Here is a 27,967-nt window from a genome sequence, read left to right on the forward strand (position 1 = left end):
ACCTTATCTCTGAAGGTTTTTCTTTTTTGAATAAAGATGGTATGTATAGTGGATTTCAAAATTTAGGTTTTTAATTTTTTTTTAATTAAAACAAATGCTCCCATAAATCAATTAATCGCATAAAGGGAATGTTAATAAATTAATGGTATTTGACTTTTCAAATAGGACATAATTTTGAGACATTCCAAAAAGGAATAAAGGTCAAACAATTTGAGATAAAGAAAGTAGTAAAAAGATGTTACTATGATCTATTGAGTAACAATAAAATAAATTTAATAAAAAGTGGTAAAAAAGTCTAAATTTATATAATAGTAAAAAAAAGTTATTATAATTTATTGGATAACAGTAAAAAAATACTTAATGAAAAAAAGGTAAAAAAATGTTAAATAAAACATTAAAGCGTCACATAGCAGAACCTCATGCACTCTCGCTTGAAGTTTCTACTTATATATATAAATATATATATATATATATATATTTATTTATTGATTACGGAGCAAAGATAATACCAAAATGTTAAGGCATAATTTGCTTTATAGCACAATTTTAGAAAAAAATTAGGAAAATAACACCCAAACAAAGTTATTTAGTTATGTAGCACATTTTTTTGGATGCTATTCTCCTAAAAAATTTCTAAAAATGTGCTATTTGGCAAATTTTGCAAAAATGTTACTATTGCATCCTTTTATGTGCGGAAGTAATTTGACAATTTTAAGCTGACATACTCATATAATGTGCTCCCTGTCTATTAACTTTACATAACAAACACCACTTCCATTGTAGTAGAAAATAAAAGTATTCTTCTTGCTGCCAATGCATTTTACAACAATATTAAGAAATCTAATAGCAATATGAATAGGTACATCGCTAGTCCGTTTCAGCCATTTCTTTAATAAGGAGGGACTGCACAATTTAGAATCTAGTTAGTAAGTACATCTTTCCTTTCTAACTAAAAGCTACCCTTCCCTCAAAATATGCATAGTGCTCAGTGCTCAGTGCTCAGTGTCAACTCATACATCTTCCATGTTCTGATCATTATCATGGTCTCCGTCATAATATTCATCATCACGCTGGATGTGCTTGTCCTGGGTGTGCTCTGAAAAGACAGAATTTTAATAACAAAAAAAAAAAAAAAAAAAAAAAACTATAATAATAGAAGCATAAAAATCTGAAAGAATTTTCTTGTTAAATTTCAATTGGCAAACATCATGTTTAGGAACAATGCATGCTGGCATGATAGTTCCACTGGGGTGCATTATGCATATATGATTTTTATTTTACTTACGATCCATGCGCTCATCTGGGTTCTGCTCATCTTCGTCAAAATCAGGAATATAAAAGTCAGGTGGAACCTGAAACAGAGGAAACATTGCTATCAGTTCAATAATTTTGATACATCCATCCAAAACCAATGTCTGATTTCAGAAAAGCTGGAAAGATAAGATGTTGTCAATAAGGCGGCACCAAGGACCTGATGGACCATTGAAACCATCCCATTAATAAATTTCCACAGTTTAAGGTGTCTCGTGCAAACATAGCTCTTTCATGTTTTAAATGGTCCCAAAAATGAACCTTCTTTCACTTTTCATAGTTTAAAACATAAAACTTCATAATGGGAAAATCATTGTAAGTCAAAACTCAACAAAAGCATTCTGGCCCAGATAATTGACACCAGACTGCCAGCCTAACTTCTGGGGCAATGGCTATCCCAACGGAATCCACCAAGTGGTAACAAAGTTTGTTGGACATATCAGTGTGAGTGCCAGATGACCAGCATTTATAAAAATGTCAAATCCAATAAACAAGACTCCCTAAAATTATGCCATTAACTCAAATATAGTTATCAAAGGCTGCTCAAGAGTTTAGCAACTTAGCATAGCAAGTAAACAACAGTGTAACTCAATCTTTTAATATATTTCACTTCCCAGGATAACATGGGCTTTGGCAATATTTGCATTCCACTGACCTCTTGCATTTGTACTCCTGGGGCGTGCTGGATGCAACGAAGATTTTCGAAGACTTGCATTTTGATTGTGCTTAAGTACGATTTGCTATTTAAGTTCTCCTGCTCAACCAATAGGGAGAAAAGGAGTAAAACACACCAAAAACAATAAAGACACTGGGGAGAGAGAGTACATACTATGTGCCCATTTGGAAATAACTGATTCAGCAATCAAATTGCTGTATGGATGAAGTAAAATGCACTAGTAACATAAGATTTCTGAGAAAGTACATACTATGTGCCCATTTGGAATCCTCAATGAATATTCTGGACCAAAATATTTAATATACTCATTTTCCGGGATCTCTGCAAGAAAGATAAATTAATAATGAAACTTATACTCAAACTAGATAGAAATGGAATATTGATTATAGCAAGGGGAAAAAAGGCTTAACATGCATCATTTTTTTTTTTTTTGATAAGAAGGCTTAACATGCATCATAATCTGTGGTTTCTCATTATAAACAAGGAAAATAGTCACAACAAGCAGTCAGCACAAAGCATATGGTATAAGAAAAAGCTGAAGTTATGCCCAAGAAATATGAAGATAAAGGGTTATTATTTCAGATAATAGGTCAGACAACTGTTTGCAAGCTTCAAATATATAACAAGGTCAACATTGGGAAAACTAATGTTTTGCAGATAGTATATAAGTACATATCAGTTCATATCAACCCACCTGATGCGGACACCAGTGATTGATTGTTTTAATTGGACCTAAACTGATGTTGAGTTATTTTGGGAATTGATTTTATTTAGGAGCCTAATCAAAGGTCCCAGAGAAAACATTACGGACACGTATGATTAATGAATAAATACATATCAGTTCATATCAACCCGCCTGATGCGGACACCAGTTTGATCGATTGATTCAATTGGACCAAAATTGATGCTGAGTTATTTTGGGAATTGATTTTATTTAGGAGCCTATTTAAAGGCCCCAGAGAAAACATTACGGAAACGTATGAATAATGAATAAAAATAAATGTTGTAATTTGCCAATGGCTTGGTGTTGATTCCAAACAACCTAAGCCTCCCCACTTGGTATTGATTCCAAGCAATCCAATGTACTTATTCCTAGGTGTATACTCCCTTTTCTAGTTCTATTTGTTTTCTCCAATTTCTTTTGGATTTTCTGCTGCATCAAATTTCATTGTTCTGCATCACCGCAACCCATTTTTCCATTTCAACATGAAACTGAAGACAATGTCTATAAGAGCGATGCTTTAAAAAAATTTAGCTATAGAAGGCTAACTATGCAAACTTGGATATATTAAGCAAAAGGTCCAAAACAACCGGAACACTGCAATCTAGATAAAAGCAAGAACAATATCATGAATATGTTGCATGTCTTTTGCCCCTTTACTACACATTAATCAGGAAAAAAAGATGTAGATAGAATTCAACAATTAATGTTGGCATGCTAAAAGTGACATTTTATTTTATGATTTGGACATTGCTTTAAGGAGCTGAGATTAAGTACAATACATCACACCAACTTTGAAAATCAACTGCACTTACAATGACAAAAAAAAAAAAAAAAAAAAAATGATAGCTGCTTACAATGACAAAAATTAGCAATAGTAAATATATAATTAAAAATTAAAATATATCCAGTGCATCATGGCATATCTTCAATCAAACATTATAAGAAAGACCATCATTAGCATACCATTGGGAAGCTCTGTATCCAGAAGAACTCCAGTTTCAACAGCCCAACACCGAGCAACATTCTCTTTGGTATATCCTCCACCTCCAGTTACCTGCACAAAGAAGTTTCTCTCTTTATGTCTGATGTATGATACTAATGAACTAAAAGTTTTGGTCAAATTAAAAACATACCAGTAAGGGCAAATTAAACTTCTTCACAAACCTAACACATTCAGCATGCCCTGTAAGAAGCATCAGAATGTTACCACAGAGTAAACTTTGCAATCAAAGGTTAAGCCATTGGGAACTAATTCAAAACCAATCCAAAATCAATATTGACCAAAATAAGAGGGGGAGGGGGGGCGTATTGGAAATTATCTTCATAGGGGAAGAGAAAAAGCTTAATTACAAGGAGTATGCACCATCAATGGAGAGATTGAAGCAGCCCAAGCGGTCCCCAGCAAGTGAGTCTGCCCCACATTGGAGAACTATTGCACCTGGAACATATGTTTCAACAACCTTGGAAATAATCTACAAAATGGAAATTTGAAAGCAGAAATTAACACTTGACAGGATCAAGCCAGAAATAAAGGCATTAATCTTGAAATTAGTTGGTTATTGCTAGAACTTACGCTCTTAAAAAGTCGAGTGAAGCTAGTGTCATCTATTCCATCCTTGAGTGGCACATTGATGGCATAATATTTGCCTTCTCTTTCTCCTGTTTCCTTCAGTACAAACAATAGCAATGCACATTACTCAAATTTCAACTACATAACATTCTCATGTTCTAAAGATAAATAAACAATGAGGACAGAGGGAATGATAGCAGTTGAGCATGCAAATCTGAGATTAAGCAGTTGCATGCATGTCTTCTCAGGATGCATGAAATGTTTGTGTGGAGCAAACAACTAACAAAGTAGGAATCCCAACGGAATTAACTCGCACAAACTGAAATTTGTAAATTGTCTTCATTATTGGAAATACTACCCAAAAAACAAACAACACAGCATTAAAGAATCACCTTAACATCACCAGTTCCTGGAAAAAACATATCTCCATACTTGTGAAAACTAACAGTCATCACCCTGTCATGTCCAACTTTCACAGATTTAGTGAGGAGTATAAAGAAAGCACGATAAGTGTATTAACAATAAACAATTCAATCTACTGGACTGGTCACAAAAAAATAATCATGTATCTTTACTAAGATATGAAATTTAGAAGTAACAGCAAAGTGGAAAGAATGCATAGAAAAGAGTTCTCATGGTTTGACAGAAGAAACCAGCATGACTGAAGGTCAGCTTTTTTTATTCTCAAAAATATTTAAAGAAGTTATAAAGGCCTAATTTACTGATTGCTAGAACAACAAATATATTTTTTACGTGTAAAAGAGTTCTGGTAACATAATTTTTGGGCCACATGAAGAGCTAGAAATTCCCTTTTGTGGGGGGGGGGGGGGGGGGGGGGGGGGGGGGGGGGGTTGGGTGTCAGGTATACAATATGATAACTTTGAGGTGGCCAAGTGCAAAATGAATGTTTCACCATAGAACTAAAAAAATATATACATATATATATAAGGGTGTTCTGAAAATCTTTGAGGGCCATGGCTTCATACAGTACTCTACTTTTATCACCCATGTCGAGCCCATATTTTCTTGATTCAAGCTGTGGTCTAATTTCCCAAGTAATTTCTCATAAGCAAGCTGTGGTCTAGTTCCTATCAACATATGATTTTAACATCATAGATGTAACAGTTTACACTTGTTACTTTTCAAGCAAGGCAAAACCTACATCTAGCAGGTCATATCGACAGAGTGAGAGACTGATCACATATCACTGCATAAAGAATTTAGAAGAAATCTAATCATTTAGCATTGTTAGCAGTAAGCTATAATGTGTAAATTAATCATTTAACTAAATTCAATGTTCCCAGTAGCTTTAGTATACCTTTCCTAATCCAAATTCATCAACTAATAAGATGGTTATCCTACCTGTCAGTGAAATAAAAGGCTTCTTCTACACCATCCCCATGATGGACGTCTATATCTATATACAAAACACGGGCTTGATGTTTGAGAAGCTCCAAGATCCCCAAAACCAAGTCATTGATGTAACAAAATCCAGATGCCTCGCACTTTTTGGCATGATGTAATCCACCGGCCCAATTTATGGCAATGTCACAAAGTTGATTGTTCAATCTGCGTGCAGCATCTGCTAGCAAATGTCAGTTTCTATACAAGGCTTAACAGGCATAACCCAAACTTCTAAGAACAACACTCTAGTAGTTAAATTACCTATCGTTCCACCAGCATATATTTGACAAAACTCAAACAAGTTTTCAAAGACAGGGCAATCTTCTCCGAGATTATCTGGTTCAAAAACAAAGAGTAAAGGTATAAGCATAGCTTGATATTAATCAACCCAAAGGAATTAAATTCATTTAAGAAGTGCCAGCCAATGACACATCCAAATTAGATTTAAATTATAGAGTTTGCATCACTACTCAAAGAGACTTTATTTTAGTTTACTATTTGGGCAGTAGGCTGAGAGAAAGAGCCGCATTATTTTTGAGAGAGAGAGATGATAATTACATGTTGAAAAACTTATAAAATTTCCTTTTCTTATCAAAAAAAAAAAAAAAAAAAAAAAAAACTTATAAAAATTTAAAACCCACTCAACAATGAGTTATTGATGATAGTGATAAAATAAAAAGGTTAAAACTATAACCTGGACCAAGTATCTATACAATGCACTAAATTACACCATAACAAACCAATATATTACCACAACGCATACGGTTATTTAATTTCAAAATTATAATAAAAGTGCATCAACAATTCTAAAAAAGTCATGGACTTATTGCATACTTGCATGTTATGCTTTCACTGGCCATGGAATGGAAATCACAACTGAAAACAAGGATTCATATTATGCCACAAATCTGCGCAATAATTTCAAGATTCTCAAGCTATTGACTCCACTCAATTAAATGATTCACCACAACATTCTTTTTAAATACCTACAGTCAATTTTTCTATCAGAAGATTTGACTTTTAAAGCATGTAGTTACTCCTTTCCCAACATTTGTTACAAACGATAACGATAAACAATTATTAGCACATATCAATAACGCATATCAATCCACACAAAAAAAAAAAAAAAAAAAAAAAAAAAAAGTCATACATTTAGCCAATTCATTTGAGAACAAGTATTGAGTGTCGGGTGTAATCCGGTGCAAAAATTCAACATAATCAGCCGAATGGAACTGTGCAAGCTCAACAGGATACGCCTTGTGAGGTCGCTGCATTACACAGAACCAACCACTTTAATCCACAAAAACAAAAAAAGGAATGAAATTCAATGAATTCAAAAATCAAATAAACAGCTTCCAGATTTAGTAACTAACATAAATTTCCATCTTCTTGTGGAGATCGTAGGAGAGTACAAGATGATGTGTCATACAAAGCCGGTGCGGTTTCATCGGATGGTTCGGTCCAAAATAAACACCACCCACATCCCCTGCAACACCCATTTTCACATGAGTAAACAATACATTTTTCACAACATATTATTACTAATTCTCATATAGGCCACCACTAACGCCACTTTATATCATCTACTATTATTAACAACATGCCACGTCAACAATTGTGAAATTTGTTGAAACTCTTGGCTTATAGCATCAAATTTTTCAATGTCTATAGACACAAAAAATTTGACCAAAAATTTCACACCCGGAAGTGATGTCAGTAATAACCAGTAAAATCTAGCCAACTCAACTGTTATGAAAAATATTTGTCAATTTTTTTTTTTTTTTTTTTTTTTTTTTTTGTGTGTGTGTGTGTACTACTACAAGCAAAAAATGAGCTCATTTTGACATTGAAGATTTGAAGATGGATTGTAGAAATTGTTGTTCTGTTCTGGTTTAGCATTATGATCGCATCCAAACAGAGTACGAGATGGTATATACAAGGAGATAGAGAAATTGGCCATGTTCGAATACAGCTAGGGTTTTGGTTTTTGATAATTAAAAAAATTTGAAGGATTTAAATAAGAAAATAAAAGAGAGAGAGAAATAAGAAATCGGTGAATGGGAGAGAGAGAGAGAGAGAGAAGAGTACCGTCGTAGTAGTAGGCGATCTTGTCCTTGGAGCGCATTTTAGCTGGCAGCGCAGTGGCGCATGAAAACTCTGAGAGAGAGAGAGAGAGAGAGAGAGATAGAGGTGTTTTAATGAACTAGACGTGTAATTTCATTTGATTGGAGTTGGTGAAATCTGGACCCTTTGTTTGTAATGAACGGTTTAGGTAATGACACGTCATCACATTTTAATTAATAAAACGACACCGTTCGGACGTAATTATTTCAAGTTATAAAATTAACTTAGATTATGGATTTAAGTTTTATTTATTTATTTAGTCTTCAATTAAGACTTAACAATTTCTCCCAAAAAAAAAAAAAATTAAGACTTAACAATCAACATGTTTACAAATCCATTCTCAAAAAAAAAAAAAAAAAAAGTTTACAAATTAATTAATTAATTTAAAAAAAACATATTTACAAATTGCTTGATTGCTTTAATTGTTCCTTAATAAAACATCTTTCCTTTTTCCTCTCTCTTTCTTTTTGCTATTGTTATTGTAATTTAGAAAAAATTCAACCATGAAAACCATTCTTACAAAATGAAAGAGAAATACTATATCCACAATAATTTTACAACAAATTTTATGTGACAGATTGTTACTTATTGTTACTGGTGGATAAGAAAGTAATTTTAATAGTAGATTCAAATTAAAAACATTTAATAACTTACCAATTAAAATTTATTATAAAAATATTGTAAACATAACATTTTTTAATATAAAAGCTTCACGTTATGAGGATAGTATTAATTATTAGTTGAGGTGTGTAAATAGACTCTCGTCTTAAAGGCAATATCCTATAAGATACTGAAAAAGTTTTGAAAACTTTTTTTTTTTTTTTTTTTGGTGGCAAATAAGTTGTAATTGGAATGATTGTCATTTTAAGAGAATCAAAACTAGTTTTGACATGATTGAAAAAACTACTTGCATGTTTGTGGATTATTCTCGGAGTTTGAAAATGTGTGCTAATTATTCATTAAAAAAACAAAAAAACAAATATGTGCCAACTGATTGAGTTACTAGAGTTATATATATATATATATATATATATACACACACATAAACACCCTCAAGTAATGGTATTCTATTCTAGAGACAAAACTCTCTAAAATTTGAGGTTTCAAACAAAATGACTAATTCAACTACAATGGTATCATTCTTGTCCACACAAGAAGAAAAAAAATAAATAAATAAAAATCTTTGGATTCCACTTTTAATCATTTCTACGTATTCTCTGTATTCTCTGTCCGGTTCAAAATGTGCATAATTTGGTTGAATTCCAAAGAATCTTTGGATTCCACTTTTAGAAACTATAATTTTAAGAAATGGATTAAGTTTAGCCAACCAAAATGTAAGCTATAAAGTAGGTTCTAGTTAACTTAATTAATAAAGTTCGTTGTCAATAAATAAAAGATTTGGAGTTTGAATTCTACCTCAATAAAAAAATTAATTAGTGTGTTAGCCTAATGATAAGGGCAATCATTATGGAGTAGACTTCATAAGTTAAAATTCTATCGTATCTGTCCCAAAAAAAAAAAAAAAAAATGAAGGCTATATGAAAATTTTTAATAAGAGCTTTTTATGTGCAAAAAGGCTATCTTGAAATTTTGCCAAAAACTCATTTTGATTTATGAATTAATTAAAATTGATTGAATCCATCAATCTCATATTTATAACAATTTTTGTTTTCTTTTCTTTTTTTACAATTAAATAGAAACTCATTTTGATTTATGAACTACTAAAAATTAAACCCATTGGCCTCATATTTAGAAGACATTCATTTTCTTCTTTTTCTTTTTTGTTATTGTTATTGTGCGTACCCAAATTCTACTATATGGACTGGGCTTAGAACTGGGCTCACAATATACTTGTATAGTGGGCCTAGCATTTCCTACTAAGGGTAGTTCCACCTCAAATCACTCTATAGCTTCCCTTAATCCTAGTGAACACCCTTACTCTCATCTCTGTGTTACTCACTCTTGGGTTTCGTTTATCTGCTCTCTCTCTCTCTCTCTCCAGAATTGCCAACCCCCTCTTTCTCATTCTATTCTCCTTTTTATAGCTTTAGGTTGGTGGAGGCGTTATGATTATTCCCTCAGCTCACTCATGTGGGTGGGGTCCAATCTAATTATTCCTGATGAAAATACGCTCTGATCGAAATGGTGGTAATGGCATTGGAACTGGCTCCTGCCTCCAAAAGACTGCTCGGTAGTGATATCCCTTAAGGCAATACTGGATTGCCAAGAACTTGGATATCCCCAAGCAATCACACTCCCGACCAAGTTAAAATTGATCAGCAGGGGCTTGCTTTTGACATGTTCAAGACAAGATGGACTCATTGTAGTTTTTGGGCTCAGATTGGGCCTTAAAATGTGTTGAAATCAAGGCCATAGGTCCAACGGGGATAGGGTCATGTATTGTACCACAAAGCCAAGGCCCAATTGGCTTGGGGCCCTATCCTGAACAGTTATTGTTACTATAAGTATGCAAATGCAATTTAACCATGAAAACTGTAGGGATAAAGGGCCCAAAAGTATATATTAGGCCGTGGGCCTTGTCCGAGGACGCTTAGTAGTCTAAGGACAGATAAATGATAGTAAAGATGTAAGAATCAGAGCTTCGCGAGCAAGTTATGACTAAGAAGAATAAGGAAGGTGGGCCAAGGAGGAATGCCTCTTCGGCTAAGCAAAGTAGAGGTCAGAAGGTGTGGTCTGCCATCCAGAGTAATGTTCAGGGATATTTTATTGATAAGAATACACATCATGAAAGCACAAGACAAAGGGAAGCTATGAAATATCTAAGAGAAAACTGCCACCACCGCCGCATTAATGTGAAAGTGATACCTGAACAATAATTTTCAGTCTTATAGTTACTCCTAAAGACTTTAGGAAGGTGCTGATAGGATAAGAATCAACACCAGCGACCTTATCTACACGAGGAGGGTGGAGATGAAAGAAAGAAGATAATATAAAATAGAAAGGAGACCCTGAGGGAAAAGGGATTGAGAATTAAGAGAAAAAGACTGTAGGAATAAGAACTGGACTTGTAACCAAATTCAAAAGAGATATATACAAGAATTGATCTCCTCATATTGTGTCAATGATGATTTTATTTGGAAAAACTAGTCTACCTTTGGGCCTAGATCCTGTTACCTTATGGGCTTGGGAATCAAATCGTGCCCTTACAAAAACCAAATCCTATGAAAATGAATCTACATATTGTTGGAGACCAAAGGGCTAAATAATGAAAGAGAAAAGATATTTAATGGAACAAACAATGAAATTTTAGATGTTTGGAGGCTTGAAATCTCTTTCCCTAAACAATATTTGCCCCTACTTGAGTTACCAAAAGGTTATTACAAACTTGTTCATAAAATACAACTTAGTTTATTGGGTTACAAATAACAATTTTGAGGAAAATCTACAAAATTTCTAAAAGTTTCGTGATTTTACAAGAGAAATCAATTTTTATGTAATTTATGAGAGTTTAAATTATATATATAGACCATGAAAGTCACAAATAAATGCTATAATTGTTAGAAAACCAACTTGATATTATTGCATGATTAATTTAAAGATATTTATGTTTCAACATGTATCTATTCAGTTTCTCAAAAGAAAAAAAATGAAAAAAAAAAACATGTTTTCTATTCATTATTACCTCTTCACAACAACTCCACCAAATAGATCCAATTATTTGAAACTATCTAAAAGTCTACAACTATAGAACATTTTTTTTTCTCCTAATAATTCAATAGCTAGGGAGGGGGTTTAAATTTTGGATATCTATGTTGGAAATACTAGAAAATATTCATTCAGTTATGAAGCTCTTAACACCACTTTAAAAGTCTACATCATTAATTCAATTCTTGTAGAAGAACTACTCCACCTCCTATCCTTTCTCACGTTATCCTCTATTGGTGTGTAACCCCTAGTAGATGGGACATGTGATTTGAATTAGAGATAATTAGACTTGGATTCTTCGATTTTTATAACCAATAATTCACTTGGTATAAAAATTAAAAATTAGATAGGACATGTGGCACAAAATTGCGAGTTCAATTGAAATCTAATTGTTTTTTTTTTTCTTCTGAATTTTAGCTTTTAGCAAGATATACGTGTGTGAGTATATATATATATATATATATAACACATTTTTTAACAATATAATATAAGTGATTTTCTATTTTTCTATAGAGTTTAAGTATATGAATGGTGAAAATGCGGGTAAATTATTCATTAATAATATAGTAATAATAAATTATTTGTTCCAACAAGAAAATCAATAAAGTTAACTACCCTATCGTACATGTGTAGAGTTATTGATTTCTTCCACTTAAAGATTCATGCATGTGTTTAGTGAATTTATGCATTTGCCTATGATTGAAATAGTCCTTGCTGTTATGAGATATAGGGGAAAAAAATGAACACACCCACACTCAATAATCACTTCTATACTACTTGGGTAATCATACTTTTTCTTTTGTGTTTGGTCTAATAAAAAAAATTGAAGAAGAGATATATAAAATTACTAGCCTCTTTGCACAGGAGTTGTGTGTACGATAAAGCATTTTTTTTTTTTTTTGATTTAGTGTCATAATTTTTCATTCATCTCAAATTTTGAATTATAACACAATCCAAAAATTAAATAAAAGAAACCAATGAGTCTTGATAAAACTAAAAAAAAAAAAAAGGTTGGAATATGGTCTTGAAGGAAATATTAAAAGTGGACTGAGATTTTTTTTTTTTTTTTTTTGGGATAAATTTGTTTTGAAGACATGAATTAGTCGGAGAGTGTTTTATTTTGTAGGCATTTTTAAATGAAGTTGGAGATATATTTTTACTAGGTTGTTCTCAAATTTTATTCCAATTAAACGTAAGGTCTAAGGGTATTTCAGAACTATAAAAAAGTCCAATCAAAAGAGAAAAAAATATGTTATAGATAGTATAGGTTAATATATATTTGCACAAGTAATATATTAATATAAATACTCAGCGAAAATAAAATAATATGGAAAAAGTTTATTTAGCAAAAAAAAAAAAATTTGTAACTATTGCATGTGATTTCTATTTTCCATTCAATTGTTCAATGTGTTTTATTGTAGTTTTGAGACTTTGACAAAACAAGCTCACCGTAGTCACATTCACATTAACCAAAAATGAGTAAAGCTAGAGAGTAGAGATACATTATTTACCATAATTTTGATCATGTGACGAGTTGTAATTCGTAAAAATATGATAGTGGATTATGTAGGAACACATATTTACCAATTATAACTCACAACGTGACGAGGAGTTGTGCCACAAAATTGTGACAAATTATGCCATCCTAGCATTACTCTTAAAAAATGAAAATTGGTTTAAAATAGGAATATACTCACGGTGACGTGGCAGTACATTGACACTGTAGAAACATGACCGAACCGGAGAGAACCCAGCCCAACCCGTTACCCCTTAAAATCAGCCAAGCAAAGCGCCCTTACTCCTTACTCCTTACTCCTTTCATTTCCATCCCCTCTCTCTCGCTCGCCATTCGCAACTCGCTGTTATCGCTGAATAATTCATCAAATCCCAAATCTCAGCAGGTAATTCGTTTTTTTTTTTTTTTTTTTTCAATTCCCTTAGCTGAAATTAGAATTGTGAATCATCTCTGATTAGTTTTTGTGATGTTTTGAGATCTAGGGTTTGTGATATTGATAAATCTGTTTTTGTTAATTTCTCGGATATTTGATTTTCTGATTTGCTTGTATAATTTTGGCTTTTGATTGGATCTAGCTCTGTTAACTGTTAGGTCTCTCTATTCGGGTGTTTAGGTTTTGTGGCCATTGTAATTGGAACAATACTGGCTGGTTTTTAAGTGTTTGGTTTATGTCTAGAGTGGGCTAAATTGCTATGTAATTTTCGTTTAGAACATTCTTTATCATTATTATTAACACCGATTTGTGTGAAAAGTTTGGCTCCAGACCTAAGAAGCACGAACACTTCATTTGGGGGGCCGAACCCGTGTCCTACCGGTATTGTATTCGCCATGTAATGTTATATTTTTTCAAAAATTGTTCATGTCATTGTGTTGAACCCATACCCGGACCTGTGTCTGTGCTTTCTAGCTATCTCCTCAAACCCACTACGTCGCTATTTATGAGATTATTTATATGTATTATTTAAACAAGTCACGTAACTCAATAAAAAAAACCACGTTATCAAAAGTACACATGAATGGTCTTTTCAATAGCTAGAGAGTGGGTTAGAGGAAGACAGCTGCAAACTGGTCTGGAGTTAAAAAATTTTCTATAAAAATCTAGAGAGAGAGAGAGAGAGAGGCCGAGGTCTTTACCCGGTATTTGCTATGTGTTTCCTCAGTCAATGGGAGCATACTGGGTTGTAGAGTGTTGGGATATTTTAGAGTACTTATCATGTAAAGCAAGTGTGATTTTGAACCTTTTGTTATAGATTTCATATGATAAATTCCATGGATTTTTGGTCATGACTGGAGGGTTTTATCATGTCTTTATTCACACCTGAGATCCTGTTTTTGCTGGGTGATAACATGCAACCATGACTGAGGTGCTAAACCTTGGTTTCTGTTACTTCATTCCCTTTTAGTGGACCATCGGTGCCCTCAATTGAATGTTGCCTTTGAAGCATGTATCTATTTTTTCTTTGTGGATGTTGGAGGAGAGATCTTCCATGAGATATGGTTGTTTGTTTGTGGGAAGTTGTGCTCCTAATCTCCTTAGCTTATTTACTGTAGAATTGGTGAGGTGGGAAGGCAAGGGACATGAAGTTACAACTATTAAGTTCTACGCCTTTGGAGAAAAAATTACTTATAACTAGCATTGGCAAATAGGATAATTGAGGGATGAAGCTTGGAGATAAAAAGGATGGATTTTTGGTTTACTTAGTGGGGTAGTGAGAACAAAGACTACAGGTTTTCTGTGATGATAGTTTCATCACTTGGGGAACATCATATATAATATTTTTTGATAACGTTGGGAATATCATTATATAATTAAATTGATCAGTTCAAAATTCATAATGCAGCATGACAGAAGTCACAGAACAACCATTTCGACCACGGGAGAAGCTTATTGAGAAGCAAAAATACTACCAAAACATCCGCAAACACACATACCTCAAAGGACCATTTGATAAGATAACCTCAGTTGCCATTCCAGCTGCTTTGGCTGCCACTTCGCTTTTTCTTATTGTGAGTTTCAATATATACTTGTCTTATGAAGAACTTATGGAGAAAATTAGAATTTATCCTATTTGCATGTCATGGATGAATCTTTAACATTTTACATTTTACATTTATCCAGGGACGAGGGATCTATAATATGGCTAATGGCATTGGAAAGAAAGAATGAGGCAGCAATCTCTATTTGATGATAGAGATGGACCAAGTGTTTGACAGCTCAAATTTCATAGCTTAGAAGTCCTGGGTTGGACCAATGATTTTCTCTAAGTATTTTATTTGTACCCTGTAATAATGGCTTAGTGGCAGCTTGTTGCTACCAATGGAAATTGGAACTTTATCATTATTGGCTTTTTATCTGTTTGTTTCACAATGCATGATTAAATCTCAGGCGTCTTCTTTTTTGATACAACATTTTGATATGACATTACAACTTGCCCTTGGGCTTCATGTGTGCATTTCTCTAGATTTGATGGAGGGAATTGGGGGATTTATACGGGATGGGATTTTATCTCAAAGGATATGTGCACATGTATGCTTTGACCTACGCAAGCAATAAACAGACTTTTTATTATTATTACTACTATTATTATCGTCTATCGGTAATCTACAATTTTGAGACAGAAAAAAATGTATTGAGAAGCAATGGCATGTTTGACGAACTTATGCATCTTGTTTGTTTGGAGAAAGAGATGCAACTAATATCATTTCTTTGTACATTTACTTTTATGTACATGCACATCAAGTAGATACTGGTAAAGCTAATGAGCTTTAGTTCAAAATGGTTTCTTTTCTCCCATGTATGAATAGGGTAGAATGTGAGGTTGTGGTTAAAAACCTATGGGTAGCACTGTAGCAGTTCTAATTACCAAGATAAAAAGGCATAGTAATATAGTAGGCAGTAGGCAGTAGCTAATAATTAGTAGAGATTGTTGCCACTATAACACTACTTTTGTTTTTTTGGGTACTGATTAATTGAACTACAAGGCTCTTTACACCACAATTGCATTATAGTTTAGGGTGTATCTCTGTTAGGTTATCGATGGGTTTTGTCCAAGATATTTATTCATTTGATTAAAACTTTTATCATACTTAACAGACTCCAATGGTTCAAGTTTGAATCCAATTCTTTAGTTTGGTTATAGCTGGATTGATCTAAAGATGACAATCGGGAAAGCTACCAGGTAAAAAACCAAGATATGCATTAGTTTAGTTATTTTCCTGCCAATTCTTGACAGTTTTTCCATGCGATTGTGACTACAAATTCAGTCCTTTTGTGGTAATTTAGCAAGGTATGAGTAGAAGATTTTTATCGTCTAACCCAATTCAGTCCTTTTGTGGTAATTTAGCAAGGTATGAGTAGAAGATTTTTATCGTCTAACCCATGGGGAGGGGAACGACTTGTGTCCAGTGGCTAGTTTCACTAGATACGTTGGGATATGAACACGTGTCCAATTTAACTTATAGGAAGGGGAATGGCTTGTGTCCAGTGGCCAGTTTCATTGGATACGTTGGGATACGGACATATGTCCAAGATTGGACATGTGTCTGTATCCCAACGTGTCCAATGGAACTGGACACGTGTCCGCATCACAACGTGTCTAGTGGAACTGGCCACTGGACACAAACGTCACCCTATGGGGAGACCACTTTTTGATATATGAGATTCTAAAGATAAGGACTTGGAAGCTTGGGGTAACCCAAAAAATGACCAAAGGTACGATTTATTATGAATCACACAAATAATTCATAGGAAAAAACAAAGAAGAAGAATGAGTGTCAAAATGAATGAGATAAGGTCATCTATATTATGTTATTTCTTACTACACAAATCAAATTAAAAAGTTGAAGATTCATTAGAAGACATAGTCACAACAAATAATCTTGATATGCCATATGTTTTTATTAGCATATGGCAAAAAAAAAAAAAAAAAAAAAAAGCTACTTTATGTAAAGCGGTAAAGCCACTTTAGTAAGTTGTGTAATGTAATGATCTCCTCTTATTTATATCTTTAATTTATTCCAACTGTAATCTAGACATAAGATTTTGATTTTGATTTTCTTTTTTTTAAAAAGATGTAATTATTTTAAAAATTCAATGGTCTTAAAATATTTATGTAAATTACATAAAATCAAATAAAGACCATATGATTTACATATGACTAAAAATTGAATAGAATTAGAAGATTTAAATAGGAGGGGATTTCATCTCGTTAACAATGCATTTGTTCTTATCTTTTTATAAGCTAACAGTTACTTTATATTTTTGTCTTCTTTACTAATCTTGCTTATGAAAGTAGAACAACTATTCTTGTAAAGATCAACAAGTGTAAGAGTAGACTCATATTTTAATTTATGATGTTCAAGTAATAGAATATTAAGGAGTTAACTTATTTTTAAGTAATCATGCTATTTATTTATGATGGAATTGTAGATAAAATGACAAAAAGTGGGTGGAATTCATTCTCATCACCCCCCCCCCCCCCCCAAAAAAAGTCTATAACTTTATATTTTATATGTAAATAATTATACTTTTAAAATAAAAAATGATTTTTTTTTTTTAGAGTTTCAATCTTTAGGTTTCTAATGATAGCTTTTTATTATTAGACCAAGACACCAATCAGTTTTTGGTGTAGGCAGAGATCGAACCTTAGATTTTTTATACAATCATTAAAGATTTTATCAATTGAGGTAACTGAAACCCACAAAAAATGTAAAGTTTCAAAAATAAATAAATAAATAATGAAAATTTGAAAACTATACATAAACAAAATTAAAAAAAAAAAAAAAAAAACCCTACTAAGGAAAAAAGAAGAAGAAGAAGAGGGAAAATAATTTGGTAAATACTCTCTTCTCTTCTCTTCACTTCTCTTCACCGCTGCTCAATTCACTCTTCCCATACGTACGCAGATTCCTGCGAAAAAGTGGGCTTGCAGTTGAAGGTGTGCTCTCTCTCTGTTTCATAGTTCTCTTCATTCAAATTTTAAATAGGGTTCCGCGTTTAATGGATCCGACACAACACCCAATCATCTTACTTTTGTTGTTGTCTTCGTATTTCACTTTCATTTACCATCTACAGAGGTTAATTTTGGTATCACATAAACTATATGTTTTTTTTTTCCTTAAATTTCTTCAAATGTTAGGTTATGGCTTAATAGTTTTGAGAGATCTTCAATGCTCAATTCCATCTGTAATGTCACTGTGACATGTAGGAAAGATGAGAGTGACTGATTAATTTTCTTTTGCTTTTGGAAAAAAAAACAAATTGAACATTCTGGGCTTGTTGATAATGCAAAACCTTTATTGAAGGTGCACCGTTTGTATAAAGTTTCAATGTTTGGGAAAGTTAAGCTGAAGAGTAATTTAATTGAGTTTCAGAAACTTCTTAGGTGATTCAGTTTCTAATTTAATTTTCTTGGTCTGAAGTGATTTTGTAGTTGAGAGATTTGAGTCTATTTGGATATAGAAATGGGCAATGTATGTTGGACATTCTATCAAATTTAGATAGCTAATGGTAATATTTTAATCGGCGGCACAGGTTCAGTCGATGAGTAATTAATACAAATTATGTGTTTCCTGGCCAAGCATTAAGAAGTTCTAGGGGTGTATTGCAGTGTAAACAGTGGTTATTGACAATAATGATGGTTGCACGGCGCCATGAGAGTGAGTGCATGCCAGTTTCAGAATGGTTGCTGACCAATGGTGTGTTGTAATTTAATATCATTAGGGAATTAGAGCAAGCTTTACAGGAAAATAAAATGTCTTGGATGGTTTTGTAATATGCATATGAGAATAGAGGGATCTGTGGCTGAAACAGATGTAAAGTTTCCCGAATAACCTCAATTCATGTTGTTATGCCCAAGGAAGTGCTGAAACTAATTGTTGGCATGGTTTTGTTTACGAGGATTTGGAACCTATGGAATGTGGATATATGATGTCGTATGGAAGCTTGATTGGGTGTATAAAGTTGGGACTAGTTGGTTACTTGGTTTAGCCCATCGCATGTATGAAAAAAAAAAAAAAAAGAATGCATGAAGGAAGTCTTGTTAGTTGTTACCAAAACTTTTATTCAGAAACAGTCGGTTGCTTTTCAGTTGCTTCTAATCCAATATCCTGACAAATAAAGTTTGTGGTAGCCTTTAATTTTTGTTACAATTGATTTATTTATCATTACAAATGAAATAGATATATTTTAATAAGTATATACATCAAGGTTAATTGGATGTGCAAAATATTTAATAATAAGTAATAAATATTCAATTGAATGGCATTTAACTGTGAGGTAGTAGGTGGAAGAATGCCGAAGGTTAAGACCAACCGTATCAAGTACCCAGCTGGGTGGGAGTTGATTGAGCCTACTCTTCATGAACTAGATGCTAAGATGAGAGAAGGTTGATGACATGTTTGATGCTGCTATCATCTTGATCTAGTAAAGTTGTTTCCATTCTTTTTAAACCTTTTTGTTCTAAAGGTGCTCTAATCTTTTGTTGGTTTGGCAGCTGAACTTGATCCACATGATGGCAAGAGAAAGTGTGAAGCATTATGGCCAATTTTCAAAATTGCCCATCAAAAGAGCCGCTACGTTTTTGATCTTTACCACAAAAGGACTGACATATCTAAAGAGCTGTATCAGTTCTGCTTGGATCAAGGTTATGCAGACCGCAATCTAATTGCAAAGTGGAAAAAGGTTTGCTACAGAAATTCAATATGAAAAATGTAGTATATAGGGCATTTTTGTAATGCTGAATATAATCTATATTTCCTAGGGCTGGACATTTTAAACTATTATGTTTGAAACAGTGAGTTGAAAATTGAAAAAATGTTCCCTGTTTTGTAATGTAAATCAAATAAAGATCTTATATTTGGAAATATTTTTTTTTCTTTCAAATTAGTTAATGTCTTTATAAATGTCTGAGCAAAGTAGATAAGCTAGGAATATTTGCTTTACTTTTGACTTGGTAATTGTTAATGTTTTAGTGGAAATGAGTGGCGCCTATTTAGTCCATTATTATTTAGAAATACTCTTAATCGGTTTTTGCTCTGAACTGCAGCCAGGATATGAACGTCTTTGCTGCCTACGTTGCATACAGCCAAGGGATCACAACTTTGCCACGACTTGTGTGTGCCGAGTTCCGAAGCATTTGAGGGAAGAGAAAGATGTGGAGTGTGTGCATTGTGGATGTATGGGTTGTGCAAGTGGGGATTGAGTGTTTATATGGCATTCAAAGTTATGAGTTTTCCCCTTGCCACAGCCTAGTTGCAACTGTTGTAGCTAAACTATTTATGTTCCTGAATGTATGCCAAACTTATTATGGTAGCTGAAATTAATGACTCTTTAACTTGTGACTCTGGCCAACATGAAGCAAACGTGTGAATGCTATCTAAAGCTGGTTTGACAAAAATCATAGTCCTATTATCCAAGTTCTTTATATGCATGGTCAAATTAAGCATTCTTGTACCAACTCAGTATTTCAAGCACTGTCCCCATCAGTTTCTCCTTCCAACTTCCAAGCTATCAGGTAGCCCAATTATATAAGGGTAATGCTACAAAGGCAACATTTTTTCACAACTGTTCTCGACTGAGTTGGTAAGTTGTTACTGACCTCATAATGAATTAGGTGGCCTGATATCTTGAGGGACTTAAAAGATAGGTTTGAAGTTTGATGGATTGATATTTTATATAGTTGAATTATAATTAAATATATTGCTATTTAGAACTAGCTTATTTTCTTTCATTATTTCTACATATTCTTCAAGAATTATGATCTATTGACTATACAGTTAAATCTCCAATTTTGACCTCTGACTTTGCTTAAATACTCTTCTTGTTATTGCACTTGTTACTAACCTGTCTCAGTCCCCAATCAATTTTGTTAGTGTGCCTTTTTATTTCTCGGTGTGGGGGCTTGGGAGGATTGATTTAGCCCTAGTCAAGTGTTGGGTCGTTGTCACTCAAGCCTCTTTATTTTGATTAGCTTGGAACAAGGGAATTGAGAGATATGGATACCTCATAGTTGGTTGCTATAACGTGCTAAGTATCCACTGTTTCCCAATATCAATGGGGCTAGACTTGAGGTAACCTATCCTGTGGATTGGTCCAGTTTGCATTAATAAGTGGGTCAATTACCTAAGCCAAAATAACAGTGACAAAGTAAAGAATCTGTGAGGAAAGTAATGCTTATGGTAGACATTTTGATGCTGAAATATGGGCATCCTTGCCTTTATTTTCAAAGTTACCTACTTTCCATGGCATTTATATATGATGAAGACATGTTGTGAAAGAAAGACTTAGGAGACAGATTAATATAAAAGTTTCATATCATTTTTTATTTTGAAATTTTGGTGTGAGGGTGCCGGTCGTTTAGGGGTTGCCAATTTCTGCAATAATCAAATAAAACCCAGTATGAGCAGCTGACAATTTTGGACAATAAATTCTGTTGACAATTTGATCACTCCAATTTTTAGGATTGGCACGGTCACAGTTTGGACATCTTCAACGTCTAGAAGAGAATTGCTGCTACTTGCATGCATAGCCTTGCGTGGACTACTATTCCGTGGTGTGTATATAGAATAGGAAATTGCATGATACAGATTGATGTTGATTGCTCATGCCTCATGCTAGATGATGCTTATGGACATGTTAATTAAGATAATGTTCACTTAGTTGCTGGGCTAGGAGAAATAAAATTTTGAAATTTATTGGTAATTGCTTATGAATATTGATGAATAACATCTTTTCTCTTATTCTAGTTGTATGCATTATAGTTTTTGTTTTTGCTATCACTCATTTACATTTTTGTTCTTTTTACAAGCATATTTTCTACTTCAGCTTTCATGGTTCATAATGAAGTGAGAAATGCCCTTGACCTTCAATAGTATTTCTTTACATTTTTGTTCTTTTTACCAGTATATTTTCTACTTCAGCTTTCTTGTTTCATGATGAAGTGAGAAATGCCCTTGACCTTGAATAGTATTTCTTTTTGTCCTTTTTTTTTTGGGTTCATAAACAATAAGGGGAGAATGAGATCATGACGTTACTCCATAAATCCATGATTTTTGTTTATCAATAAAAATGCCTGATCTTGTAGGCAAAAGAAGTCCTTGAATGCACTCAGTGCCTATCTATATCAAAATGATATACTTGAAGAAGTAAGTCTATGTAAAAGAGTCAGTAAAGTTTGTCAGCTGAGATGGTTTAAAAAATTTCTTCATACCTTAATTATTGAGAAAAAACTTTGGTCTTGCAACCAAAAGTCCTTGCGTGCATTGTCACTGAGTGCTTGTCTACATCAAAATGATCTACATTTTGCACTCAAAATGACCTCTTTTTAAAGAAGCAAGTTTGGTCTTGTTTCACAATTAACAAACTTTGATAAGTTAATCAGTTGCTTAAAAAGATCTTAAAACTAAATATTTCAAGACTTCCAGAATCAAGGACAGGGATTTCTTCACATTAGATATTTTGAGCATGTTGTTATTTAAATGAGACAAGCTTTATAATCATAAAAACATAACATTTTAGGACTTAGCTTACCTCCAGTGCTCTTGTGCCCTACATAAAACATATGTATGACACGTATCCTAAAGTATTTATATGTCGACTTAGTGTCTCGTTCAGTGCACATGAACATTGGATAGAGGCTTAACTTGACCTCCTATTTTTAGGCTTGTACTTTTCCATTATTTGAACAATTCAAGTTACTTTGTGTTTGAGCTTCAACGCTTCAAAAAAAAAAGCATATACTGCACTTGCCGGGTCGAGTTGGTTAAAGTTGCTACATAAGGAAGCTGTGATATCAAATATATTTATTTTTAATGAAGTTTATCTGAATTTCAGGTTCATCTCACTGTTTCTTTGACAAAATCACTTGGACAGAGTAGAGCTCTTAAGGTTTAGCCTTTGTTGACTTGATAAAAATATTGGAGCTCTTGATTGATCTTGGAAATGCATTGTAGAACTAAGTACCATATATATCATATATTATTATTAATCAATGAAGAGAGGTCATGGTACAGCAAGTGAGCTTGGTATTCCGAAAATGGCCCGGCCCAACTGGAACCTAGTCAACCTATGACAACGCGGTGCAAACTACAGATGCAAAGATCAAAATAAAGACCTTCTAGATTGGACTAAAAATAATGGGTTTTGGCTGAGTTATTAATTTTCCAGGTCAAAGTTGGTGTAATAGCATCTCTCCTTTAAACAAATGTGAAATTCTAATGGGAAATTTTGAAGCAATTGCATGTGTTCCCACCATCACTTGGTTAGTGATTACAATTAAAATATCATGGTTTGATAATAAAATAAGTTTCTATGACTTTGTGTCTAGTGTGAGAAAAAAGCCTACGTGATATATTTTATATATTTATTTTCTCCTTGACCTGGGACAATCAATGTTTCTAGACAGGACTTTTTTTTGCCCCTGAAATTTTCAAACCAGTAGTTAGCAGTTACTCACAATAAATAAGTAATAATCATGGTCCGTGACATTCCCCCCCATAATAAAAGCAAAAGAAACATATGTACAAGAATCACAATCATCCTTGAAATAATCATTTTCATTTGAAATGAATCTATTTTGTAGTTTAAATTAAATTTTACAAATTTAAAAGGGTGTGATTATAATGTTATTTAAAATTTTAAATAAAGTGATAGCTTGTAGCCTTGTTAAATCAACTAATAAAGTCTGTTGTGGTAAAATAAATGATTTGATGTTGAATCCGGTCTATAAAAAATTTGGAATTGAATTTGGCATATATTAAAAATAGACTCACTGATATCTTAGCCTAAAAAATAAAAAGCAATAAGCTTAAAGTGGACCATGATTCATAAGTTTAAAATCAATTAAAAAAAAATACTCATTGCTTTTAAGATTTCTTAGGTTGGCCCACTTTGCAATTTCTTTGGCAAAGGCAATACTGCAAAGATTAATGTTTGAATTTTCTTGCAAAACTTCTTGTTGAGGGGACACTGACATTTTAAGCTGATTACTTTCTAGAATTGATATATTGAAGTGAATGTCCAAATTATTCTTCCTTCCATGGACATTTTTTTTTTTTTTGGGTGAGAAAAACCTTCCATGTACCCAGATTCCAAGTCTGGAGACAATTTATGATTATGTAATCTTCCCCCTACGTTACCTAAGTTTATAAACCGGGAGTTACTCACAAGTCACAAGGACCACGGTCCACTATGGTTTTTATTTTTAAAATGTAAATGCTCTTTTAATTGCATGGTAATTTTTTTATAGTTCAAAGTTTAAACCATCTCCTTTGTTTTTACATATAGGTAGTAAAGTTTTTTTTTTCCTCACTTCACTAGAGACTTTGTTAAAAACTTGAGATCTTATTGAAAAAGTTTATCAACCATTCCACACCTACATCAAAGTTTTTAGGCCCGGACTTTTCATTGAACCGTAAAAGGGAGAGGTTCAAGGTTTTTGAGGTCGAACCGGGGTCGAACCGTGATGATGTCATAATTAATTTAATAATTAATTAATGCCTAAATATAGATATTAAATTTATAAAACTAGCAAAATTGACTAATATATCTATATATGTGAGGGAAATTTAATGATTTTTAAGCATATATTTAATAATTAAATAAGAAAGTTAATAAAATAAAATAATAACCATGAAAACATTAAAATTTATGATTAATTTTTGAAGTAAAGTTGAACATCTTTGAAGGATTTTAATTATATATTTTTTTATTCCTTGTAAGAGGTGGATAATTTAATTAAGTAGAATAAAATTGTGTTAAGTTGTTTTTATAAAAAAAAAAAAAAAAATTGCTAAGGGGTTGGGCCGCACGGTTCTTGCCACCGGTTCATGCGGTCCAACCCCGGTTTTAGGAGTTCACGGAATTAACTAAAAATCCGGTTCTTTATGCTTAAAAAAACCTATTTTCACGTTCCGACCTCTCGATTCGGGTCTGAGAACCTTAACCTACATCACCCAATCAAAAGTTACTTGAAATTTTGTGTTACATATTTTTTCCTAAAAAAAAAAATGTTATATATTGTTAAATATATTAACAACGCGATATGTTATACCATGTTATATATGTTAGAGTGGATGCAGAAGGGAAAACATAGAATAGGAATACTAAGAATACGAGGGTTACGTGGTTCAGCCTTGTTGGCCTATATTTATGGAGGAAACTCTTAAGGGTTACATCTTTATTATGTAAGAGTGTAGTACAAAACTTATGTTATAATGAACCACGTATAACATGAGTATATATAGGAGACTAAATCCTAGATTACTAGTACAAGTAGGAGTGAGTTTGGGCCTATTACATTGAGCTAATATGTCTAATATATCTCTAACATATATTTTGTGTTACATATTTTTTCCTAAAAAAATGTTATATATTTTTTACTCAAAACTTACCCCTCTAACTTGACTATTAAAGTGGTCTCTACTCTTCTAGGTCATACTTCCTCAAAGGGTCATGTTCTAGTTGCCACAATCCATAAGAGCATCTGTTTTAGCTGGAGTTTTGATGGTGATTTCCGCTTAAATTTTTCATTCACCTACAAACTCCATGTCTTTTGGGGAAGAACTACCATCAAGAACCATAACAATGTCCATCCCACCATAGCATAACGAGAAGGAATCACAAATTACACCCTTATCAATAAGTTGGCTCACGGCATTGATATTACAAACGACCAAAGTCACCAAAGTCATCATTCCACCATGTTGGACTATAAAGGTCACCGTTATATTCATTGTAGCAACTGAAAGTAGGACTACGACTTAGGTGGGGGAAATTGGGCTTTTGCCTCCTAATTTACAAACTATACAACAAAATACTGTTGTTTTGAAACTATATAGCAAAATACCCATATTTTTTAAACTTGATTTTAATAAAATCGAGTTATATGTAAAACTTGATATTCTCAAAATCGAGTTTTATATATAATTTTAAGTGGAACTAAACATTAGCAATGTCAAGTTCCACTTAAATTTTCAAAAAAAAAAATTAAGTGGCAAAATATGCATAGAACTTGAGTAGTGAGAGAGTGAAGGGGAAGAGAGAAGAAAGAAAGAGAAGAGTAGAGAGTGACATAATGGGTTGAATTTGATGGAAGATTATGATTTTGGTGTTAGCAAAAGATAAGAGGAAATGGGGAGATGTTTGATGAGGATGAGAAATAAGGCTAGCCATGAGTATAATGGTTGGGTTTTGCTTATCAATTATAATTTTTTTTTAGGTTTAGAAAAATGAAGATGAATTTTGATGATACACAAAAAATCATCAGTGAGTAGACGGTCCAGAGAGAGAGTTTCGGAAGACCTACAATTGCAAGGAAGGATGAACACACTCTCAAAGAGCGTTAGAGTCTGGCCAGCTTATTAGCCAACGACCCTTTAATGCTTAAGTCAGTACCTCATAATAATCTCTAAGAGCTCTAGAAGTGTGAGAGTAAGAGAATTTTACTCATGTCTTAGAATGGAGAAGGTCAGGTGTTTATCTAAAGCTAATTGCATTTCCAAGAATTTTAGGCATTTACCTTGTAAGGTGTGTACTGGGGAAAGTGGGGTTAGTAGGTACAAATTTGTAGGAGGATCTTTAGCCATGATGTGTGAGTCTTTCTAAGTGGAGATGATGGACTGGAGGACATGTGCAAAGGTTGGGGAGTTTAGCTCTCGTTTGGGAGGAGGGAATAGAATGGAATGGAAATAAATGAAAAGAATAATTTTAGAATATTCTTCCCTTCTCTTGTTTAGGAGTTTAAGTGGTAGATAATGAAATGGGTAGGAGGGAACTAATTTATTTATACTTGAGTTGACCTTTTTTTTTTTATCTTGCAGAAATATTACCTATGAAATTTATTTATTTTCCGTAAAGATGAACTAATTTACTTGACTTGATAATCATTATTTTGCATGTGAATATAGAGATTATAGACCACATTTCCTTCTTTCTTGGTTCCATTTCCCTCTGTTGCAAACGATTAAGAGGGCTAGAAAATTCCAAGCTGTTGAAATTGAGCTTGATGCTAAAAGCATCTCCAGTAGAATCAGCAAATTTTTATACTGTTTGGAGAATGAACAGTGACTTTTACCTTTATCTACCCACTTTTTCAAATATACTTTCCAATAGACTCTCTATCTCATTTAAATATTATTTATTCATTCATTATTTATTATTTTTTTAACAACTACATATCTTTCAACTTTTTTTTATTCTAACACCTAATTATTATAATAGAAAAAAAAATTTGAAGAATGAATAGTAGCTCATCAGACTTGATGAGCTACTATTCATTAACAAAAAATAATTTGAGTTTTAGAGAGGCTGTTGGAGCCCTCTTTCCTTGTTTTTTCCAGTTTCACTCTCCAAATTTTGGCTATCTATAGCCTGTTGGAGATGCTCTAAATCCGTGATCCATCTTCCGTCAAACAATGGTGTATCTTTTGCAGACCGTGCACCTATTATTGATAACTGTAGGAACCTTCTGAATAGGCTACCCTCTGGAAAATCCAACACTACTACAGGGAGATGAATGCCTATGCTGTCAAGCTGTATCCCTTCAACAAGTTTTTTGTATCTTAAACTCTCCATGTGGAGTCGTCTTATCTTTTAATGCATGACTTCTCTAATCTTTTTTTTAATATATATCCTTTTAACCCAAAAAAAATAAAAAAATAAAATCAAAGGGATGAATTGGACCCACAAAATTAATAGTAGAGTGCGAATCGCCGCCTTTCATGCCAGCTTTTCAATCTTTGATCCTCGTACATTTGCCATCGATCGATGAATGTAATTGGATTGAGGTGTGGTGGATGAGAAATTATTGTGTACTTTCAGAGTATGATAAATATGTATTTTTTCATTTCACATGAATGGTAGGTCTCACTAATTAAATTTATAATGAAATCTATTATTTATGTGAGAGGGGAGACTACATATTTATGATACAGAGTAACCAATAATTTTCGGTGATGAATGAAGTTGCCTAGTTAGTC

The 27,967-nt window shown here is 33.0% G+C and overlaps 3 protein-coding genes across 5 annotated transcripts; 2 read left to right on the plus strand and 1 right to left on the minus strand.

Moving 5' to 3' along the window:
* Positions 1-748: 748 nt before the first annotated feature.
* On the minus strand, positions 749-7,897 carry LOC126722195 (histone deacetylase 9). 2 transcript variants are annotated; one of them, XM_050425344.1, is made up of 14 exons: positions 7,774-7,897; positions 7,059-7,171; positions 6,836-6,953; positions 5,947-6,021; positions 5,644-5,863; positions 4,674-4,737; positions 4,285-4,377; positions 4,075-4,183; positions 3,845-3,894; positions 3,675-3,765; positions 2,238-2,308; positions 1,967-2,065; positions 1,286-1,352; positions 749-1,096 (listed from the first exon to the last, which is right to left on the minus strand). In XM_050425344.1, exons 1-14 carry the CDS (start codon positions 7,808-7,810, stop codon positions 1,011-1,013), a joined length of 1,293 nt encoding a protein of 430 aa, XP_050281301.1. In that variant the 5' UTR covers positions 7,811-7,897; the 3' UTR covers positions 749-1,010. The 2 variants fall into 2 exon arrangements, 1 of the variants encoding a protein (XP_050281301.1); XR_007653982.1 differs by having other exon boundaries at positions 1,014-1,096; positions 2,141-2,308; positions 7,774-7,856.
* A 5,313-nt stretch (positions 7,898-13,210) lies between these two features.
* LOC126722205 (uncharacterized) lies at positions 13,211-15,436 on the plus strand. The gene is made up of 3 exons (XM_050425352.1): positions 13,211-13,376; positions 14,833-14,998; positions 15,111-15,436. Exons 2-3 carry the CDS (start codon positions 14,834-14,836, stop codon positions 15,156-15,158), a joined length of 213 nt encoding a protein of 70 aa, XP_050281309.1. The 5' UTR covers positions 13,211-13,376; position 14,833; the 3' UTR covers positions 15,159-15,436.
* A 2,326-nt stretch (positions 15,437-17,762) lies between these two features.
* On the plus strand, positions 17,763-20,327 carry LOC126722211 (protein BUD31 homolog 1-like). 2 transcript variants are annotated; one of them, XM_050425359.1, is made up of 4 exons: positions 17,763-17,928; positions 19,276-19,377; positions 19,486-19,673; positions 20,038-20,327. In XM_050425359.1, exons 2-4 carry the CDS (start codon positions 19,284-19,286, stop codon positions 20,191-20,193), a joined length of 438 nt encoding a protein of 145 aa, XP_050281316.1. In that variant the 5' UTR covers positions 17,763-17,928; positions 19,276-19,283; the 3' UTR covers positions 20,194-20,327. The 2 variants fall into 2 exon arrangements, with proteins under 2 accessions (XP_050281316.1, XP_050281324.1); XM_050425367.1 differs by having other exon boundaries at positions 17,770-17,928; positions 19,273-19,377.
* The last annotated feature ends 7,640 nt before the right edge of the window (positions 20,328-27,967 follow it).

Source organism: Quercus robur, chromosome 1, assembly GCF_932294415.1.
Source record: "Quercus robur chromosome 1, dhQueRobu3.1, whole genome shotgun sequence".
NCBI lineage: Eukaryota > Viridiplantae > Streptophyta > Magnoliopsida > Fagales > Fagaceae > Quercus > Quercus robur.

Coding starts and splice junctions, on each gene's coding strand:
- LOC126722195 (XM_050425344.1), bottom strand. CDS start 7,810: ATGCGCTCCAAGGACAAGATCGCCTACTACTACGACG. Junction 6,954..7,058: donor ACAAGAAGATGGAAATTTAT/GTTAGTTACTAA, acceptor TGTGTAATGCAG/CGACCTCACAAGGCGTATCC. Junction 3,895..4,074: donor CTTCAATCTCTCCATTGATG/GTGCATACTCCT, acceptor TGCTTCTTACAG/GGCATGCTGAATGTGTTAGG.
- LOC126722205 (XM_050425352.1), top strand. CDS start 14,834: ATGACAGAAGTCACAGAACAACCATTTCGACCACGGGAGAAGCTTATT. Junction 14,999..15,110: donor CCACTTCGCTTTTTCTTATT/GTGAGTTTCAAT, acceptor ACATTTATCCAG/GGACGAGGGATCTATAATAT.
- LOC126722211 (XM_050425359.1), top strand. CDS start 19,284: ATGCCGAAGGTTAAGACCAACCGTATCAAGTACCCAGCTGGGTGGGAG. Junction 19,378..19,485: donor AGATGCTAAGATGAGAGAAG/GTTGATGACATG, acceptor TTGGTTTGGCAG/CTGAACTTGATCCACATGAT. Junction 19,674..20,037: donor TAATTGCAAAGTGGAAAAAG/GTTTGCTACAGA, acceptor TCTGAACTGCAG/CCAGGATATGAACGTCTTTG.